The sequence below is a fragment of the Lonchura striata genome, chromosome 13 (assembly GCF_046129695.1).
Source record: "Lonchura striata isolate bLonStr1 chromosome 13, bLonStr1.mat, whole genome shotgun sequence".
NCBI lineage: Eukaryota > Metazoa > Chordata > Aves > Passeriformes > Estrildidae > Lonchura > Lonchura striata.
The window spans coordinates 7467247-7488869 of NC_134615.1; the positions used below are offsets into that span (position 1 = coordinate 7467247).

The 21623-nt window shown below is 42.4% G+C and overlaps 1 protein-coding gene across 1 annotated transcript in view; it reads left to right on the plus strand.

The window, feature by feature from the left end:
• The first annotated feature begins 860 nt into the window (after nucleotides 1-860).
• The window catches only part of ADAMTS18 (ADAM metallopeptidase with thrombospondin type 1 motif 18), a 78497-nt gene continuing 57734 nt past the window's right edge, over nucleotides 861-21623 (plus strand). Inside the window, exons 1-3 of the mRNA XM_077786294.1 lie at nucleotides 861-997; nucleotides 1153-1231; nucleotides 3095-3411. Coding sequence (XP_077642420.1) covers nucleotides 896-997; nucleotides 1153-1231; nucleotides 3095-3411 — 498 coding nt within the window. The 5' untranslated portion in view covers nucleotides 861-895. The remainder of the gene's footprint in view (nucleotides 998-1152; nucleotides 1232-3094; nucleotides 3412-21623) is intronic.

A 21623-nucleotide genomic window follows, 5' to 3' on the forward strand; every position in this document is an offset into this window, starting at 1 on the left:
ATAGAAAATAACAGCACATTGTCTACATGTAAGTGGTGGAAGCTGCACAGCTTGTCCTGGACTGTGCTCCCCCCGCAGGATCCAGAACTCTGTGAAGAGAGGGGATCTCATCAATGTATGAAGTCACTGTGCAAAGCATCAGAGGCGTCTGAAGGAGGAGTGCCAAGGGGATGGAGCCAGGTGCAACTTGGAGGTGCCCAGCAACGGGATAAGAGGCCATGAGCAGAAACTGATGCCCTGCAAGTTCCACCTGGACATGAAGAAGGAGTTCTTCCCCGTGCAGTGGCTGAGCACTGGAAGAGATTGACCAGAGAAGGTGTGGAGTCTCCCTCACTGGGGACATTCCAAAACTCTCTGGCGACAACCCTGTGCCCGCTGCCCTGGGCCGACCGCGGTTGGACCAGCTGATCCACTGCGATCCCTTCCAGCCTGCCCATCCTGTGCCAAGCCCCTGCGGGCCGGTCCCCCCCATTCTGCAGGTTCCCCGCTGTCTGCACATCCCCCCAAGTGCGCCCGCCCGGCCCGGCCGGGCCCGGCCCGGCTCACCCCGCAGCTGCTCGGCCGTGCCCGGCCCCAGGTGCCTCCCGCGCGTTGTCCCGCCCGGCCCGGCCCCGCTCCGCCCCGCTGGTCCCGCCCGCCCCGCTCGCCCCCCGGGCGCGGCCGCGCCAGACGCGGCGCCGGAGGCAGCGCTGCCCCGCGGCGGCGGCGGCGGCGGCGGCGGCGGGGCTTAAAGCGCTCGGGCGGCCGGGCCGCGCTCACCTGGGCGCCGCTCCCCGCGCTCCGCCGGCCGCCGCAGCGGCTGCGGGGCAGCGCCCAGGTGACCATGCGGGGCGGGCGGGCGCGCCCGCCGCACGCTCCGGGCAGCAGGTAGCGCTCGCCAGGTGCGCGGCGGAACATGGACTGTCTCCTGCTGGCCGTCTGGACCTTACCTGCCGCGCTTCTCGGCGGCAGCTCCATGCAGTTCCAGACTCTCCCGTGGCTCGGCAGCGCTGTAAAGGCAGGTCGAGAGCACTTTCTCTTGCAGTTGCCTAGTGTACTTTCATACCAGGTTGCTGCAGTTTCTGGTGCCTTGTCTTTCTGCCTTGCCTTGTCGAGGAAACTTCGCCCAATACTCCTTTTCTCTCTCCCTCTTTTATTTTTTTTTTCTTGCAGACCCTTCAGCTGTGGTGCCTCTGTTGCATTTCTCATGCAGCAACTTTAACCAGTGACAGCATCAGTGAATTGACTCATGGTTTGTATAATTGTATAGCTCTTTCTATGTCTGTATGTGAACATTTGCATGGATTTTTTTTTTTTTTTTTTAATGGAGTGAATATTTAGAGAGGAGATGTCACAGTGTTTAGGGAGCATAAAGTGCAAGCAGGCTGGCTACTGTGGGATGGTGAGCCATGGGCAGGGATTAACTTGTTAAGCCCTGTGTGCTAAAGCTGAAAGGAACAATATGTAGCAGCAAAGAAAATGAATGAGATGGTAAATACATCCACGTTTCCATGTGCGATTAGAAAGATGAATGCGTGTGTAGCCACAACAGAAAAACCTCATGTGTCTGTTGTGGAAGCAGTGAGACAAAAGCAATGAAAAAATTTGTGTGGGGGAGCAGGAGGAACTGTGCAATGCAGGCTAAGGAGGGGAAAAACCTGGAGAAAAAGGGCTTGTGTGAGTGGGAGCTCAGGAGTCATTTGTTCTCAGGTTGGAGGGACTAACACGTAGATGCTGATGGCTTTGGGACTTTCGAAGAGCAGTATATGCTTTGTATTGTGTGTGAGTAGGAACAAAGTACAATAGAGATCCACACCAGGGTGCAGAAAGGAAACTCCTCCTGCACCCTATGCTCTGCTTACTGGGGGATTCCCTCTCTCCAGCAGCTGCTTGCATTTTTTGGCCACCAGCCTGCTTAGCGCCCTCAACTTCTGCCATTGATTAACACCACTTGAGGAAAGTGAAAGCTCTTGATGCATTGTTTCCACTGTCTTAGGAAAAGCAACCTGTCAGTGGTTACGTTTTCAGCCTAATGTGTGTCCAATAAAGTCTATTCAGGCAAAGGGATTGATTGAGAGTGTTTGCAACATCTGTTACAACACAAAAAGGACGGGGTTTTCTTATTTTTTTGATGGTGTTATTTCAATTTAGGAAGAGAAATTAATTGTTTGCCAAGTGCATGGACATCTCTAAGTGTCCACAGAAAAACACAGCTCACAAATTAAATTGGGTTGGGAAGCAGTTTTTTCAGCATAATTACTTAGGCTGCCAGGAATGGGTGCAAAGATCCTAGTTCATGAAACAGCTAAAACTCAGAGCCTGGTTCCAGGACACAGGTAATCCCTGCATGGCTAGGTCGACACCAATGGTAATGTACTGCAAGTGAGGCACCTGCTTGTACAGCCAGCTGAATTATGGCCTCTTTCCCTCGCCTTTTTTTGGGTGGTTCTGAGTAGATCAGAGTGTTCTCCTGAAAAATAATTTTGTAATATTTTGCATATTTTATCCAAAACAATAAACTTCTTTGACATGCAATTAGCAATGGCTGACTAAAGGTTATTAGGTAAGACGTAATCTCTTTCTGCTGGAGGTCAGTTACAATTGAAACCCAGTCTAATAAAGTCACTACAAAGAGATGAGGTCTCAGTTAAGGCATTAATAAATTAATCCTTTAATCCATTTGAACAAGTGGTACAGTTCTGCAAGGTCTCAGTCATGGTTACCCCTACAGTGATACAATATTTGCTGCATTCTTTGGGAAGGGAAAAGCCTCTCAGAGCGGCCTTCACATTTGACAATAATTAATACAGGGGGAGGGGAAAAATCTACGGATCTGCTGGTGATGACAAATGTCTTCAGAGGAGCAGCTGTGGGAATGTTCACAGCTATGCTAGTTAGTCTGTGCCTCTCAGTGGGGCACAAAGGAAACAAACACAGGCTGAGAGCCTTTGTGACTTACAGGGGTGAATTTATGCAGGCGAGACAGCACACACAGAGCCTGCAGGCCAGCCCCAAAATGAGGGAATGCTCCGTGCCATAGGAAATGCCTGATACCGTGTCAGAGTGCCTTGTTTGTGGGATGCCAGAGCTGATGGCCAACTCTTTATCGTTACAGATTATGTGTTTGTGACACCTGTCAGAGTGGATGCCAGCGGATCGTACATTTCACATGATGTTTTGCACAGTACTAGGAGAAAGAGATCAACTCAGAGTTCAAAGAGTTCCTTGCACTACAAATTTTCAGCATTTGGACAGGAACTTCACTTAGAGCTTAAACCTTCGACCATTTTAAGCAACAGTTTTATTGTCCAGGTACTCGGGAAAGATGGAGTGTCAAATTCTCAGGAACATGAAATTGAGCAGTGTTTCTACCAGGGATTTATAAGGAATGATAGCACCTCTTCAGTAGCAATATCTACATGTGTAGGCTTGGTAAGTGTCTATTTAAAACAAATCAGCATTAAAAGTATTTTCATATGTGGAATAGTAGCTGAAGCTATGTAGTTCATATAATATTCATGACACCATAAACCCTTTTCTGCTTTTTCTAGTATCACTAGTTGCTATTGTATTTAACAGAAGAGACTTCGTTCTGGCCAATGAACAGTATCAAAACCTTTGTAATTTTTGATGACAGTCTTTCAGAAAAAAAAAACAAAAAACCAAGACTAGCTGGTAGTCCTAGTAATTATCCATAGCAATTTGTTACAGTTTGTAATAGTTTATACATTTCTGCTCACTCTTAAGTAAAAGTTCTTCCTGCTTTTGTGAACTGTGGTGAATAAAAAAAAACCAGTCCACAACATTGTGAAAAAACATTGACAATCATAAAGTTTGTCAACTACCTTAAGGAAGGGTGAATTTCCTAACTTGGCAGGAGTTATGAACAAATTTCCCTTTGTACCTTTTGATAATTCAAGCATTATTTGGGTTTACAGGTCTTGATGAGTTGATCTCTTATCAATGTGTTAAATATTATCATTGTGTATTTTCCATTTATGGCTGTCAGCCAAGTTCATGAAAAATCATTATTCACAGGTGATTTTTTCAAAATATGTTTGACAGTGCTCACTGCCTGCAGAGAAGGCTTTACTGATGTAATTTAGGAGAATTGTCGACAGAATTAATAGCTAAGGATGTTTTTTAGGCTTAATCGCTTGTACTTGCAAAGCAGTCTGCTATGGCTGCAGAGGAAGGCAGTGACATTGAGTGGGAAGTCTATGAAGTCATCTGTGTGCTTTGTGGTTGACTAAAGGTCCAGAGGATATGTTGGGTCACCCTCTAGAAATCTGTTTTGCAAAGGTACTTGTCTCTGAGGGCTATTAAACTGTGTGACGGGACCAAAGAAGGAGCACTTGAGACAGCCAGTGTTTCCTTTGAAACTGGAATCACTGACTTGAGAAGCCTGTTCATTAGGAAGGGCTGTTGATAACTGGTTGAAGTGGTCTGGGTTATATTTTGAATGCTGTTCCCTTTTTCTTTTTTTTTTTTTTTTCCCTCCCATCAAGTTAGAGGAATCTTAACAGTTCAACTGTTCAATTTGACCAGTTGCAAATGAGAGTTTGGAGCAGATGCCAGGAACTGGGTTGGAGCTTTGTTTTGCTTTTAAAGTTGTGTTTGTGATGCTGAACTCTTAATATCAAATGTGGTCAGTTGTTTTAATGGAAGCTTCATGTTCGCAACTACTACATTTTATGAAATTTACTTGGAAAAATACCCTGTTTTCACTCATTGCAGTATTTTGTCTTTTTGCTACGGAAGTGCTCTACATACACACAATAGATACCGTTTGGGGGATCTCCCTTGTTTCGCCACGTTTTGGTTTTTAACATGCTTTCTGAGCTAAGTGAAGTTGGGCTTGTCAAGTCTTGTCTGGAGAAGGAAGGTTCAAGCCTGCCTCAGGTCACAGAGGAACAGAATGTGGTGATCTTAACTGAGAATGAAATGGATCTTTTACCACTGTCTCGACACAGAGGTTGTTATGACTGGTAAGCTTCACTTAGAAAAGATCCAGAAACTGATCAAAAGAGAAAAAATATTGTGGTATGAACAAACTTATTATGGAAGTACCTAGATTATCAACAAATAGAATCTCTGTTTAAAATTAATTTCAAGGTTCAATAGATTTTGCCTTAAATTGTTGTTTTAAACTAAATGAATAACCCTTTACTTACAATAATCTCCTGTAGGGTAGATATCCCAAAGTATAATTGTTCCTCTCTCTCCCTATCCATCTATTAATTTCAGTGCACCTAATGAATCCCAGGCAAATTATCAACAGGATTCCGAGTCTTTCAGTTTACAAGGCTGTTATCTTAAAGATGTCGTCAGCTGTCTGTAATGACACCCACGTCACTTTTCACTGGGATCCAAATTCAGTAATCATATGTTAAGTCTGGACGCTGTGCTCTGATCAAGAGAACCTTGTGAATAGCTTCTATATCCTTTTTCACCAACTACTTTTGTCACTTGGTTGCCCTTCTTTCCTATTTGCTTTGTTCACTGCAATTAAACCGAAAGTGGTGTTTCTTCTATATGGTTGGTAGCACTAATCTTTCCATTGTTCCTTTCATTAGCAATAGCTTCTCTACAATAAAGCTGCAGTGACCCATTCTTTCAAGCCTGGAACACCACAATGTGATTTGGAAGCAATTGCATTTCAATAGACTACGGGGACTCTTTGATCTAATTTTTTGGATGACCTAGAGTATTCAGTCATTCAGCTGTCTGTTATCTGCCAGTGCCTGCAGAGGAGACTTTGGGGAGAGGCTGTATGAAATGGCTTGTTAGGCAGGATGACCTTAACTTAACACTGGAAAGGAGCAAGAATTTGTTGCTTTGGTCTAGATCTGTTAAGAGATGTGTGTATATTACATTTTAATGGCTTAGTTGACAGGAAGGCCCCACGTTTTTATGCTGATTTGTTGATTTGAGACCAAATGTTTCCATCAGTCAACACAATTTTCTTGGTGTGTCAGAAGGCAGAACTGGATCTTTATCTGAACAAGTCTCTAATAGAGTAAGTGAGCATTTCAGGAGAATGTGCACAAGATTACTGTGAGTACTACCTCTTTTCATCATCAAACTGCTTAGACTTTCAAATGGAAACTTGCTTTTTTCTGTCTTCTGCCCTTTTTCTGCTTCAGTCAGCATCCTTTGCTTGCTGGAGCATCTGTTATACTGCAAAAACCCAGTCCTTTTACTTGTTTTGCAAATGAAAACTGTGTTCTTGACCTTCTGTGGAGAACATGATATATTCCTTTCGCAGAAGTTACACATTTTTTCACATATTTTTTAATGAATTCTCCCTCCCTGGGATAATTTTTTTACTCTTACAACTTTACGACAAGGGGATGCTGCTTCATCCCCTTTTTACATCCTCCAATTCAAACTGTTCTTTCCACATTCAACCTTTTGTCCCCAAAATCCTGATTTGAGCTAATTCTTACTTACTATAATTGTATTTTTATTACTATTATTATTTAGCAATTTATTATTACTTATAATTGCCTTTAGATGGCTCATTGAGAGGCAGAGTACTCCAAATCCACAGACTACCATGGTTTTTCAGATTTTTCTGAATGATATTATGCTGGCCACTATTAGAATAAGAAATGGGTTTTTTAGGACCTACTCAGTAGGATTGTGTCTATTCCCACCTCTTTCCCCCTTTCCCATTCTCATCCACTTTGTGCTATTTAATCTGGAGATCTGTTGTAGGTTCACCACCTTTAACTCCACTTCCATGATGGAATCTGAAAGACTTACTGCTGCCTTCCTAGCCTGTATCACAGTGTTGTTTGCCTCTCTTTATAGGCCAGTTTTTGTCTCCTTATGTTATGTTTATGTGTACAGAATCTCCTGTATAAAGTGAGTTGTTTGCAGTCGCACAGTAAATCGGGGCAGAATACAAGAAAACCTCAGAGGTCTCCAGCTGTATTGTAGAGACATTTTCAAAAGTAATTTATAACTGTGCTTTTTGGAGCAGAAGTTGTGTTCCCCTTGTGAACATGAAAGTCAAACAAGTTTATAATCCAGTACACAACATAAGAATTGGTGGCCCTAATGAATGACTGGTTTGTTATACAGCATTTGTGAGCTACAGGACACAGGTGAAGGGTCTAGATCAGGTACAAAATGTGTGCCCAGAGGAAATAACTGTTTATCCAACATAAAGAACTCTCCTGCCATTCTGTCACAGAGAAGATGTGTGTGTATTTTGGGTCAGAAAAAGGGAGTTCAGTTCAGTGGAACAGTTCAGGTCCTTTAAAACTATATGACACACAGTGTTATCTTCCAGGCCAAATTTGGCCCTGGCATGGAGGCCTGAGAGGCTGCACCTGCTCACACCAGAGGTGGGCTGTTCTGTCCTTTGATTTGTGTACCTCAGTTAGAAGTAGTGGTACCCTCCTCTGGTTTTGGCAAAATGTGTTTGAATCTGTCATTGTAAAGAGCTTCTTGTCTCAAGTTGTGTTATGTTTATTAGTGTCTAGTCAAAGGAAGAGAAAGAGGAGGGAGGGATGAATCATGTTACACTTGAGCTGTCAGAGGATTCTAGACAAGAAGCGTTATAGACATAGCACTGAGAGATAAACAGGAGCTGTATTAATTCAGTGGAGGGAGGTGTGTGTGTCTCTGAGGGCAGGGTTTTGCTAAAAGTATCAAAGCAGCCACAAAATTAAAGCTTCCTGATGCAGTCTGATCACCTAAGAGGCAAGCAGGCCAGGCAGCTCATGTACCCACTCTTTGTAGTCATTTAATTGCACCTGTATTATTTAAGTTGATGCTAACAGCAGCCTCCTATTCCTAGAGCTCACACTTTAAGTCCAATTAAATATGTTGAAACAAATCCTAAGGTTCTTATGCAGACAGTCTGCCATTAAACTTGTTGAGGCAGACTGCTGGTGAAAGTACAGAATAATTGCTGTTTGCGATGAGGGTCCTTTAGAAATAAATAGCTGTAAAAATACAAAAAAATTTGGCCGAGTGGGACCTTCAGGAGAAGTTAAGTAGAGAGCTGGTGGTTTTTCTCATTCTTAAAGGTGTTCTTAGTCCACCCAGAAGCTGATACACAAATTATATATTTTCTGCCATTGTACCAACACAATGTGAACAGCATATTTCATGGCAGTTCTATGATCTTCTTGTAATCACACACTATTGCATCTCCATCCTTTATAAACCACAACCTGTTTTTTACAGGGTCATCCTTTTGTCCGCTATTTTGGTGGACATTTTTCCATTATTCCTTTACTCTATATTGCGGTAAATATGAAAATAAGAAAAATCTCTACAGGAAAATGAGATGACAATGGGAAATAGTAATATTCTTGAGGATATTTTAGGTGATACTAGAAAAATACAAGGCAGTGTTTCTGGTCTCAGCATTGACCTAACTGGTGATGAATTGTGTGATTAGGTTATTGATCAACCTTCTCTGTATCTGTCTGATAAGCTTTCTGTTTAACTCTGCCTTTAGCTGTGCAAGACAAAGACAGTGTTATCCCAGGTGTTTTGGCACTAATGGCTCCTGATAGGTAAGAAGTGGAATTAAAGAGGATTAATGATGAGAAAGAATCTACTTCTGCTTGGCAGCAAAAGTAATAGAAGCTGCATATCTCCCTGTTTTGTGTTAAAAAACCTGGAATGTACATAGAGGAAACTGAGCACAGTAGGCTGTGGCTAACCAACTGCTCTTGAGTGTCCACAAGAGCTGGTCCTCTGTCACTTGTGCCTGCTCTGTCATTGCTCAGCTGACAGCAGAATGTGAAAATAAATGGTTCATTGGTGTGTTTCCAACCATGGGCACCATTGCTTTAACCCTTGGAGTGGTTTTCCAGAAACAGGGAGTATCTATTTGTACGGAGATAGTTCACCCTGCCCCTTCTTGTGAAGCAGCAGTCTTATCATTGCTTCCAAAGGAATCAGTAGTTGCTATCTATGCTTGAAACATCAGTGTTTTTCTTGCTGTAGCAAAGCCTTTCCACTGAACCTAGTTCCCACACTTTGCCTAGTCCAGTAGAGAGAATCTTATAGACAAATGCCCTTGTGAGGGTCAGGAGTGGATGACCTGCCTGCACAGATGTGACCCCATCATAACAGGATGTCTTTGATGTCGTGAGGATTTTTATTTTCAGCGCCACTATTTTCATGTGGGCCATACCATCTCTGCTGCTGAGAGGCAGTGTATTCTCTTCTGCACAGCTGGGAACTGCTGGACATCACAAATAGTTCTCCTTTTGGAGGCAGATTTTAATAACTAATAGAGGCTTTTAGTCACTGATTAACATAAACAGGATTTTATTTCTGTCTTTCCCCTTTTCTTCCTCCACTTTGGAAGTGTTTGAGGAGGATACCAGGTTGGCAGACCTGATGTGTAAAGGCTTTTGTTTACCCAAAACACAATGACAGTCTGTGAAACTGCAGGTGAAGTCCAGCTCAAGCAGCCCCCTCCTGGAGATCTGTACCTGACCCACAGCACAGGAGTGGGAAGCACAGAAGTGTCTTGGTTGTGCCCTGGTCTGCACACAATTCACTTATTTTGAGCAAATGCTGCTATCAAATCTCTTCTTAAATACTGCTTTTTCCCCAAGCTTATTGTCTCCTCACCCTGTGCAGAACCAGAGCCCTGATCATGATGACACTTTTGTGACATACTTGCACTTGAGTTGACTTCAAGTCACTCAAGGCTGCTCAGTCCTAACTACTCCGGATGCTCACTGGGGGTTCTGTCACCAGCTCCAGAAGTCCCTCACATACATTGGCTCCTCAAATTTTTGTTTGTTATGGTATTGGGCTCAAGTTCACAAGATATTTATGATAATGTTTTCTAATTTGCAGCTTTTTAGGGAAGGGTTTGTCGTCCTGATATACAGCAGGTTCTTTACTCTTTGAAAGAGAGAATCACTGGGTCTGCTGTCCAGTACTGCAACAGGAGGGAAGATTCAAGGTCCAAGACCTGTGGTTTGGAAATTTGCAGCTCATGGATCAAGATAAAAGCTGGAGCTATGATAAATAAGGCCTCCACGGTGATGATGCCCATGATATATCAGTCAGTTCCTCAAGATCATTTTAGAGCTGTTTGCATCTGATTTCATTCTCTCCTGAGCATTATTGTTATTGATTTACAGAGATAAAGACTGCTAGGGATTTTCTAGAAAATGCCTACTTTCCAGGAGCTCTGTGTGCCTCACTTTGTCATGGTCTTCTCCCAGTGAGCTGGCAGGAGATGGGTTAAATGTACTTATTTCTGCAGTGAGAGCTGGCAGTGGACCTCCAGTGAGTTTTAGCAGCTGAAACCCAGGCTTGATTTTTTTTTTTTTTTTCCAAAAAACACTTATTTTGTCTTCAGAAGGCTCTGGCTAGCCCTTAAGTGGTATCTTGAATTGAATTTTAATGAATAATTCAATTGCAAACAAGGTTTTCTTCTGTCTTTTTGATCATGTCACTGGGAGCAGAAATGTTGGTTCTTTCTTGCCTTTTCTTATCCCATTTTAATCCCAATTCTGTTGCTACAGGTCTACCATAAATTACTATATGCTAAAGGAATTTCCTATTGATTTGCTCTGACAGTGATTTGACCAGCTATGTGAATAGCTGATGGAAGCAGAACTTATCTTGGGTTCAGACAGTGGAGCATTGACTAGAGCTCTGAGGTAAACATTTACAGAAGAAACCTGAAATCATAAAGCCTTGCAGCTCAGCACAGTTTACAAACATGTATTAATTAAGCTTCAGTGTTGGCTCTGCTCTGTGTTTGATGAGAACAACATCCTGGCACATAATGGGTTGACATCAGTAACCTTTTATTGTTTATCGTGCTCGGAAGTCACCAAGAATGAGGGTGAAGAAATGTCAAATAATCAGGTCAGATGTGAGTGAATGAGTCCTGATGGTTGGAGCTTGGTACCGTGGGAAACATTATTGTCCAGAGTAATTTCTGGAACATGCAATTTCTTTTTTTTACAATGTTAGTTCATAAGCTGTGGAAATCTGCAAACAACTTCTACAGTCAGATGAAAACCCTTTTCCTGAATCTCATATGTGGCTGCCCAGCTAGTGACTGCCAAAAAATGGTAAAAGACAAAAGTTGGATGGCAAAGATAATAGGTCTTGAAGTTATTACTACTGCAATAACAAGGCCCAGATCAAACCTGCTTAAGAGAAGAGGAAGCTGAGGCAATAACGTGATATTTACTTGCAGAGACAATGGGGTGTTGCCTTTTCACTCCCCTGGGCATTTGCATTTCAGGCTGCCCCACTCTGTACACAGCACACTTGGGGCTTTATTCTTTGAGGGCTGGATTCTTGCTGTTCACAGTGGGATCACTTGAATGCTTGTGCCTGCCTGCCTAATATATGTTAATTGAAGGACTTTTGTGTCTCAACATCTTTATTAATATTAATGGAATGAGATTTTTAATGGACCTATACAAAATATGCTTGACCTAGCTTGAGGCCTCACTTTTGTTTTTATACTCTGCAGCACAGTGTGGCTTCTGACTAATTTAAGAACGTAATATTATATTCTGTGGCAGAGTACACAAACTAATGAAACATGGATTACTCTTCAGACCTGCAGTTTCCTTGCCATGAGATATAGAATTGATATAACATCAGAATGTAATTAGTTCTTTTTAAATTATGAAATTTAAAAGAGGTTTTCTTTTTCTTTGTGAGAAGTATTACACTTCAGTGAAAATATTTTTAAAGTAATTCTTTCTTGATCAGGCCTGTCTTATGCCACACACTTTTTTTGGTTGTTTTTTTAGGAAGAAGTCATCAAAACAGTAGGCCTTAAATTAGGCTAGATTAAACCTCAAGAAATATTTCAAATTAATATTGCTGTTAAAGTACAAGCTGTTCATGGTGAGGGATAGGTATAAATGGTGTAATGCAGCATCACTTCTCTAACAGTGTGGCTACCCAGTGTCATTTCTTGTTAGCACTTGACAGAAACCTATGTTGCTTGTTTTGTTAGATGCAAATATAAATTAAATGTTAAAATAACCTAGTCTTGGACTAGGGCAGAGATGATTTTTGCTTTGCAGTCTGCTATGGATGATTATGGCATATACAAGAAAAATGCTTCTGTCATGTGTGCACTTTTGTTACATTTTCTGATAAAGAATAATTCCTTGTAGGGTGCTCTACATTTCATTGTTTGCAATAAACATCTTTGCAACCACTGTGGAGACCAGTCTACCACAACAGGAGCTCTGGGCTCTGGCTGTCAGCTGGTTCTCTTCATGCTGGAAGCTATGCTGGAGGCCATATGGATATTTTTTTACACTACATCACATACTGGTGGTGGGACTATTATCCTACCCCAAGCAGCAAAAGCTTGAGCAAAGGGGCAGGACAAAAGTTTCCAAGCTGAGACAGCAGTGAGCTGCTGATGTCTGCTGATTCCTGCAGCCCAGTATTGTCCACTCTTGATGACAGGCATTTGTTTGCTGGTTGATGGGCTTCATCTAAGGCTTCTTGTGGTGAGTAAAATTTTTCTGGTGACTGCTTTGGATCTGAACCTGGCCTCGGGAAGTGTCTTTTATTCCTTCCTACATCATCTTGGCCCTTAAATCAGTAGGCACACCACTTTTTTGAGATACACTGCTGCAATTGCTGTTTGGTTTAGAAAGATATTTTGAAAAGGGGAGGCACCACTGGCTCATCGAGAAAGTGAAACGTGTCTGTTGCTCCTGGCAGACCCCAAAATGCTTGTTGGACATAGTCTGGGGTGGTGCTGTATAATCAGATTTCACTGAATCAGAAGTTAGATGGAGGCAAACAGTGTGCTGGAGGGCAAACCCTGTCTGCAGGCTGAGCCTTGCTGTTCTCATGGACTGCTCAGACCAGAGCAGACAGGAGTGAGATGTGGCAGGAGCTCAGGCAGTTTCCAGAGAGTCAGCTGCTACTACTACTGCTGGAAAGTGCAACCAATTACTTGGCATGTAGTGCCTGCAGTTGCCAGATAGGTTTCAGTGCCCTGGTGCCAAGTGCTGTCATTTCACTCTGCTGCCAGAGCATCCTGACAATGAAGGGGCAAAGGAAGCGCAATGGCCACCAGAAAATTCAAAGCCACATGTAAATGTCAAGGGGTTATTTGGCTTAACCCAAATCCAGTCCTGATAGAGTCAAGTCTGGTGATGGGGATAAACAAGGATGGTACTTTTTGAGGCCTGTTGTCCTTGTTAGACAGGAGATGCACTTGGCAGGTTTTGAGCTGTGAAACTGTGTGGGAACATTATCATATGTCATCACAGAACACCTGTAGGGGACAAGATGTCATTCATCTCCTGCTCATGGTAGGAGAGCTGAGTAATTGCAGAGAGGGGAGCAGGTTACAGAAATGGTCAATTGATTCCTGTGTTTACCAGAGAGAGCTGGGTGGTCATTTGAGCTGCCTGAGGCACAGAGCCCTGCAGGTCTTGGTAATGAAGACCACGCATGATCCCAGGGACAGAACGGGGTGCAGCATCAGGATAATGCTGTGGTGACACAGGTTTGTGTTTTCCATCATATGGGATGAAATACCAAGGAAAGGACAATTTTGACCAGCAGCTGGATCAGTGAGGGCTGATATATTACCAGTTAAAGCTAGGAACAAAAATGTGCCAGACTGTGCTCTTGGCCTCTGAGTAATACACTGGTTCTGTTTACAAGTTCCCAGCTTTTGCATTATAGTGCCATCAGAAGTTTATTTTTGTTTTAATTTTCCAAGCATTTCTTGAAAATTAGCTTTCTGGTGCTCAGAACAGCACCACAACACTAAATTAGTGGCAAATAGCTCAAGGGCTGAGGGAATAGTATATTTTTTTTTGTTGTGGCTGTTCACATGATTTATTTAGACATTTGAAAGCCTACAGTTTGGGAAAGTCAGGAACCCACTCTAATGTGAGAAATAAAATAGAAGGAAATGTTATTCCTACAGAATGAAGGTCTGTCTTCTGCAAGCCAGCATTTGTGCAAAGCCAAGGTCATTCTGTCTCTACAGCCCTACTCCTATGTTAAGATTAGCAGAAGATAGGGAGTATTTCCCATTGGGAATGTTTCCTACCTACCATCAGCCTGCTCAGAATGGTGCCCAAAATATCTCCATGGATATCCCACATCCTTTAATGACAGTTTAGCCTTTGGACCTAATTGCCAATAAAGAGGAAGAAGAATTCATATACTGATATGTTCTTTTCTATACCAATGCACTGAATTGGTGCCTATTCTTTATTAAATCTTTATCTCTAATGGTGAATGCAATTCAGCGTCCACTGTATCCAAAATATGAATATATTTGTTTTTCTATAAACATGACAATGTTGTTTATAGCTGTAGTCTTTTCTGCTTTCAATAACTTGTTCAATCATTATTATTATTATGATTTAAAGCAACACTGTTGTGCTTCTTTCAGGAAAGGAATTGGATTTTAAAGAGAAGGTTGTTGTAGTTTGCCTTTAATTTTTGTAGTAAATGGAGGGTATAGGTTTTTTTGCAAAAATGTGTAATGTGGAGGATGTATATAAATGAGTCTCACATGACTTCCTTTATTATTTGTTAAAATATGTTAAAGGAATAAGTCAATGTAAATCTGTATTTTTTAAAATTTGCTATTTAAAACAAAACCAATTTTATTTCAGATTGGTGAATCTTGTAAGAATTAGTATAAATAATCTGAAAAACTATGATCAGTGTCCTATTTTAGTCCTTTTGAGGGGCTCAGTGGAGGTGTATAAAGAGAAGCCCTGGAGCGATGTGATCAAATGTGAAATCTTGGGGTGAAATGTTCCGACAGGACGGGGGTTGTAGCTTAGACCCTCTCTTATCTTGCCAGTGTTCTTGTGTGTGCTACCTCTCTCTCCCCAGCAAGATGCCTGACTGATCCACAGCAACTGATGGGCAGTTTAAAATTACAAAGCTTTCGGTTTCCTTGTTCCTAACAGATAAAGAGAGTGGGCATTTCCTGATTATATGCTATACACTCCAAATATTTAAGTTCCCCATGGTGCTATTTGTGCCTAATTTACTTCTCTAGCACATTAACACTGCTGGTTTTCTGCAGGGGGAGGAGTGTGTGCTGTAACATGCTGTGAAGAGAGGAAATGTTTCACAAGAGCTCCTTCTGGCTTTTCCTCTGTTTGCCTTACCACCTGGAAAGAAGAAAAGGTGGAGGGACTGACTGATGATCCAGATGGATTGCAGGAACAGTCACATCTGTGGTCAGATGTGTTAAGCTGGGCAAATCACACTGGGAAGTGGCAGTATTTCACTGCAACTCCTGAAGCACATAGAACTTCCAGTAGGAAAGTGTGTAGGCAATGAGGAGGGCTGAATTACCATCAGCCAGTGACCCTGGGGCAGGCTGTGTCCCTGCAGAGGCCACTGAGCAGCCAGATTGTTTTGGGGAAAAGTTGGGGATATGATGCTGAGAGGGATGGGGGTTGAGGACAGGCTCCAGCAGAGCAGATACCATCTGAGAATAATAAATCAGAGGCTGTGCAGGTCACATGGAGCTTCAGAAAGAGTGGAAGAACCACATTTATCACTTTTCATGTTCACTTTTCTAGTTCTTGCCTATGAAAGCAGATGAATTATCTCCTGATTATGGGAGTTGGGTGCTTTGCTGTACTAATTATTCCACCCATGTGGTACTTCTCAGCAGAGCAGGCGTGACCCAGTTCCTGGCTAAGGGCTCGAGATGCAAGAGCAGCTGAGCTGTGCAGCACTTCTGCCACTGCTGGCTGTGCTGTGCAGCCAGCTCAGGTCCCGTGCTGCCAGGATGGAGCAGAGAGCACCCTCAGACCCTGGCAGTAGGAGCTGCAGTGGAGACTGGGGTGTCTGTGACTCTCACACTCCCCTGATGTCCCAGAGCCTCTGTGACCCTAGCAGCACATTCCTCTTCTTGGAGCTTTTTCTTAACCTGTGCTTAACCTGACCTTTGCTTAACCTATTGCTCAGTAGATTCATTGCAGAAACAAGGTCAGGCTGCTTAAGAAATTTTGCCTTCTAAATCTTCTGCTGTTACAATTTTTTTTACCATCCCTTTGTAACTTTGCAGCATTCTGAACTGTCGACAAATATCTCCCTTGTCTTCACTGTATCTTTATTTCAGTCAGAAGGCCTGTAGTGTTTTACATAGTGACATCTGTTCATTAGATATCTGGTTATCTTGGACCAATTTAATATAAAGAATATCACACAGAATAAAAACTTGCTTTCAGACACTACTTTCCCTTTTGCCACTTAACATTTTCCAGCTTCCTGAGGTTTCAGAAATATCACAGGGTTACTTTGAGCTTTGATCCACAGACTATACTTTGAGAGCCTTATATGTAAGGTATTGTGCTGAAAACACTCTACTGTACAGATGCTTTTGTGAAGAAATGCTGTTCACTTGCACGGAAACCCTGGCAAATGGTGTTTTGGTGACACAACACATAATTGAATAGATTTCTTCAATGAAAAGACACAAGTAAATGTTCTCACACTGTCTTTTTTCCTGTTGTTTTCTTAACACTCATCCCTGCTAAACAGTTGCATAATTCAGATGCTTGTACTAAAGTCTGATGATGGCAAAATCAGTGTAACCTTTCATGAGCAGTTTAGTTCTGCAGGTCTGTTCAGGGGGTCCAAGTCAAACATGGGACTGAATACCTGGAAGTCATTGTTTAACACTCCAAATGATGCTTTAGACCTGTGTGTTGGGCTCTGACCTTGTCATGGGCAGCATGTCAGGAGGGGTAAATTGGGTTAAAAAATGGATTTACCTCACCTTTCCACAACCTGGGCCAGTATTAAGTAGTATTTCTGTGTTCATTTTAAGACAGTTGTGGAATTATGTTTTATTTTACACCAAACCAGGACCTTGTTGTGGTGGGGTTTGCATGTCATCAGACTTATTTCTACTACAGAGATTTAGAAAATAGTACCAAAAATTATTTCTCATCAAACTTTCATTTATAATATTATTAAAAGTAGGAAATCTGGCTGGATTTGTCACAGACTAGCAAAGTTTTTAATTTGCTCCAGCAGAGCAGTTATGACAGGTTCACCCTTGGGCATCATTGCCTTAAAATAGAAGCTGAGGCTAATTTGTGGGAGATGAGTGAATGAGTGCATAGCTTTAAAGCAGGCCCAAGGTGGGTGTAGAATGGCTGAGCAGTGCAGATCGGTGGCATTTGACTACAAGGAGGGAAACAGAGACTGTCTGGACAGGGTACACTTGGCAGTGTAATATGGTGAAGGCAGGTTTTGTAACTGTAAGCAGGGTCTGCAAATAGGAGGCTTTTTCATGCCATGGAATGTAGCTAAAGTAAGCCCTGAATGCTGAGGGTGTTTGTATGATCATGGAAGTGTTTTGTGGAGTTGCCATTGTGCAGGTTTTTAATCTTATGGGAAACAGAGAAAAGGATGAGGTCTTATTTCAACTTGGTGGATTTCTGGGATGCTTCTGCCTTGTACATTGGGTTTAATTGTGTGAATTACAGTCAACGTGATACTGCTTTACCTTTTTGTGGTGGCGAGAAGAGATTCAGACACACCTAGGCTGCTGTTCTGCTTCAGAGAGATGACTGCAGCAAAAGGGCAGAGGATGCCATGGATTCTCCCCTGCTCTGCCTCTCACAGGGGTGTCACCCTGGTGCAGAGGGGTGGTTGAGGGAGTGGCCGTGTGGTGTTTCATCCCCAGCTGGGTCTGATACCGTGACACCAAGTAGCACCCTTTCTCCAAAGGTGTGTGACAAGTGGGAAGCCCCATGGCAGAGGAATCCCGGCTCCCAGCCCAGCTCCCAGCCCTTCCCAGCTGGCTGTGCTCTGTGTTTCTGGGTCCCTGCTGTGGCCACCTGGCAGGAGCCTGTCCAGGATGTGCTGATGGACAGGGCTATGTCTGGGGCCGGTGTCCCTGAGCAGGGCAGTGCCAGCTGGGAGCCCTGTGAGGTGGCACACACCTGGCTGTGCTCTGGGTTTGTGCTCGGAGCTCGCTGTGCTCCTGGATCACGGCTCTGGCTGCGGCATCCTGAAGGCTGGGGCTGCAGCTTAGAGTAGAAAAAGTGAAGGCACTTTAACAGAACAACCAAGCCAGGGTCAAATGTGATCCTTCACAAGTCCCTCATGAGCATTTTCTGCATTGATTACAAAATTCTGCCTATTAAACTGATAAATAAGGAACAGAGAAGCTGAAATGCTGAAGAGCAGGGAGTTTAATCCAGATAACCCAGGCGCCAGCCTGACATTCTCACTCTTGGGCCATCTTTGCTTCTTGTTTTTCATTCCCTTGATGTCCTAAGCTCTTTTGTTCCACTCCCTTTCTCCTTCCCACATAGATATTTCAACATATGGACATGTCTGTGTATGTGGAATATCAGCAAGGCTGATACTTTGCTCCCTACAGAGTTCCTTGTGACCACTCTCTCATGTAACTAATCCATAGCAATGTATACTCCAACAAGGAAAATTAAAAGGTTGGGAAGCACTGACCTAACTTCTTAGTAAGCAATACAGCTGGCAATCAGATGTAACCCGAGCTCCTCGTTATTGGAGCTGCCTGAGCTATTCATAGCAAAGCAAAATTGCTATGGGAATTGAGCTGGATTTATTTTGTTTGAATGCAAATTATCCCAGGTCAGACAGGCTCAGATCTTCTGCCCCCTCAAATTCATTTGCATCAGCTCAGGCAGGGCAAAGCTCTTATCTGGAGGATCTGCGCTGGGGAAATGCGGGTATGGGTAGGGAACCACCAGATGTGGAGAGCATTTGCCTTGGGCTTTGATGCAGTTGGGTGTAACTAATTGCAGCCCAGAGTCCTGCCCAGAGTGAAGGTGCTGCCATCAGGTAGCTCCAAGTGGAGTCTCAGTGCCTGGGCAAGCGTCTTCTCCCTCTATTGTCTGCAACCCCAACAGGGTCTCCTGTAAGGGAGAGGGAGTATTAGACTTTGCCTAATTCTCACTTACAATATGAAATGTTCTGAAGGGTCCAACTACCAAAGTCCCATCATCACATGAAAGCTGTTTTTTCACTAAAAAAACCAAAAACAACCCTATTCAACTTTGATTCTAATATACATGCTAATAAAGGGTAAAAAAAGGTTTCAAAAACTCAGCTGAATATGGTTCAAGAAATCAGAAAGAAAATAAAACACTGAAGCCTTTTGGCATTATTTTAAAAAATCTCATAATTTATAGTGTTGTTTCCTGCAAGGCCTGATTCATGACTTTTAATGTTTGGAGTTGCCTGTCTGATAGGGAGGAATGTTGCTGATCAGAAACACTCAAGCAAGCATCTGTTAATGCTAAGTACCTATGGAAAAGGAATTTCCAAGTACTGATTTTAGTTATATATCATCAATTTTTTGTTGTTTTGGTTTTGTTTGGTTTTTTTTTTTTTAGGTTTTTTTTTTAAGCCGTTCTTTTTCTGTGTCACTCTGCCCTAATCTTATTGGTTTTGCCTTTATTACCACTCCAGGAACAGCAGCTTCATTAAGAAGGCATGCACTTTCTCTAGAATATTGGTACATCTGAATTCCTGCCCTGTAAAATTGATTAGCTGTACAAAAAGAGGGAGGAGGATCTTGCCAGAACATTTTCATTTCACCTAATCCTTTGAGCAGCATAAATAATTCATAGCAAACCCACCTTAGGGTGAAATGCTGCCCTGTCTGCAGATCTGGGCATCCTGAAGGCATGTTTCAGATATTTAAGAGGATGTAAATGGTGCTTTGTTTTGTGCTGTTATAGTGACAGGACAGAGAGAGCTGCATTTCCTGTGCTTGTGAAGGTTTCTAAAGGCAATCCTGCTTTCACCCGGAGTGCTCTCTGAAGCTGTGCACCTGGTTACATGGGATGTTAGCTCAAGGGACACACTAAGCTACCCTCTGAAGTCAGTTTTTCTGTTATTCTTGAGGTACCCTGAGTAACTAATCAACTGTCAGCACATGACAAATAGTGGGCTGCCTCTTTTTAGGGAAAGTGAAGCATAAATGCACTCATTAAACAATCCTGCTGTTTCCTGTTTGCTTTGTGATGGATTTCAGAACTGTCATAACTAATAAAAGCTCTAGATTTTATCTTACAGTTGCAGGGATTTGCTTAAACAGGCCATACCCAAGTGCTTGTACAGCTACCAAGGCTAAATTTGAGCTGTTGGTTTTAGCTAATTGCCTTCCAAAACCTTTATAGGGAGCAAAGAGCCCCACTGATGGAACTGTAAATGAAGTGATCCTGACTGTAACTTGGTAAACCTCTGGCACTTCATTTAAATATTATTGGTGTATAGTTAGTGTGGTTATGCTGTAGTTTGCTATAGTGTTTTTCTTCTAGTCATTTATCATGCCTGTTCCTGGGGTGGTTTCTTTTCGGTTTTTGGCTTTTTTTTTAAACCCAAAACATGAGAAATGAGTGAGCTCACGTACTGACAAGCAAGTATTTAATCTGTGGCAAAGCAATCAACTTTGTGTTAGTTCTAGAATATCTCATTACCCTGCAATAAATACCAATTTAATACATTTAAATACCAATGTGACTGGTTCAATTACCGTAAGTGGAGGAACAAATAAGAATATTTCCTTATTTGCCATATGGTGACAGGGGGTTGCATAAAGACATTTGAAACAAGCTCAGTCAACTGCAGAAATACAAAGGCACTATTCAGAGATAACGTTCGCTTTGTTCATATAGCAATAATTAAAGACATGCAATTTTGTTACCTTGTTTTAATTGCTGACTGTTCTGCATAGCACTTCTTTTGAGCAACCAAACAGAGTAGTCTTTCATGGCTAACTCAGACTGGCAATTTAAACCTTGTACTCTCCTGCTGTCAGATCGTCAGGTAATAAAATACTATATTGTTAAGAACCCTTAACATTTTATATTTGCAAGAAATCCATATTATGTTAGAAAACAGAATAATTGAGTTATTTTTCTGAGTCAGATTCTACAGAAAAATGCCATCTGCTGACAATTCTCAAGTCAGAAAAGGCAACCAATGATTCTAATACTTCTTTCATGATAAAAAATATTTTAGTGTGTATAAGGGCCATTAACTTAACCTAAACATTTGCTGTGGTACAGAGCCAGGTATTCCAGTCTGGTGAAAATCAGTAAAGGTCTGCTGAGGTTATTCTCATCAGCCAAGGAGCCAGTCATATAAAACATCACTTTTTACTTCCCTGACTCTGAGGCCAGCATTAGGAAGTGCCCATTTACAGGCTTGATACTTTTCTGGAGGATGGGTGAATTTTTTGGCAAAATAAAAGCTAGGGAAAAGTTTAGTTAACTTAAATTCTCTCTTCTCTTCAGCGTGTTCACATGCCTTTGTGCTGCCTGGTTTGGGATAGGATCAAAAATGAACATGCTCTTGAGTTTTACTCGTGGGATTTCTGACTTCAATAATACATGTGTATTATTGGAAACCTCATGAGAGTCCATTCTCACTAGTTTCCCAGAACATTTTCTTTCCCAAATTGGTATAAAAGCACTCTGGAAATTCTTGCACAGACAGTGTTCAGCTCAATGGGAGCTCCTGGGTGCTTAACACTCTGTAAAAGTCTGTCATTAATTTAACAATCTATGTATGGATTTAGGGTCCAGACTTTTCACTTTTTGTGGGTGGATCACGGATCATTGTGTCCCTGTCAGGGTGTCTCAGAAGCTTGTTCCATT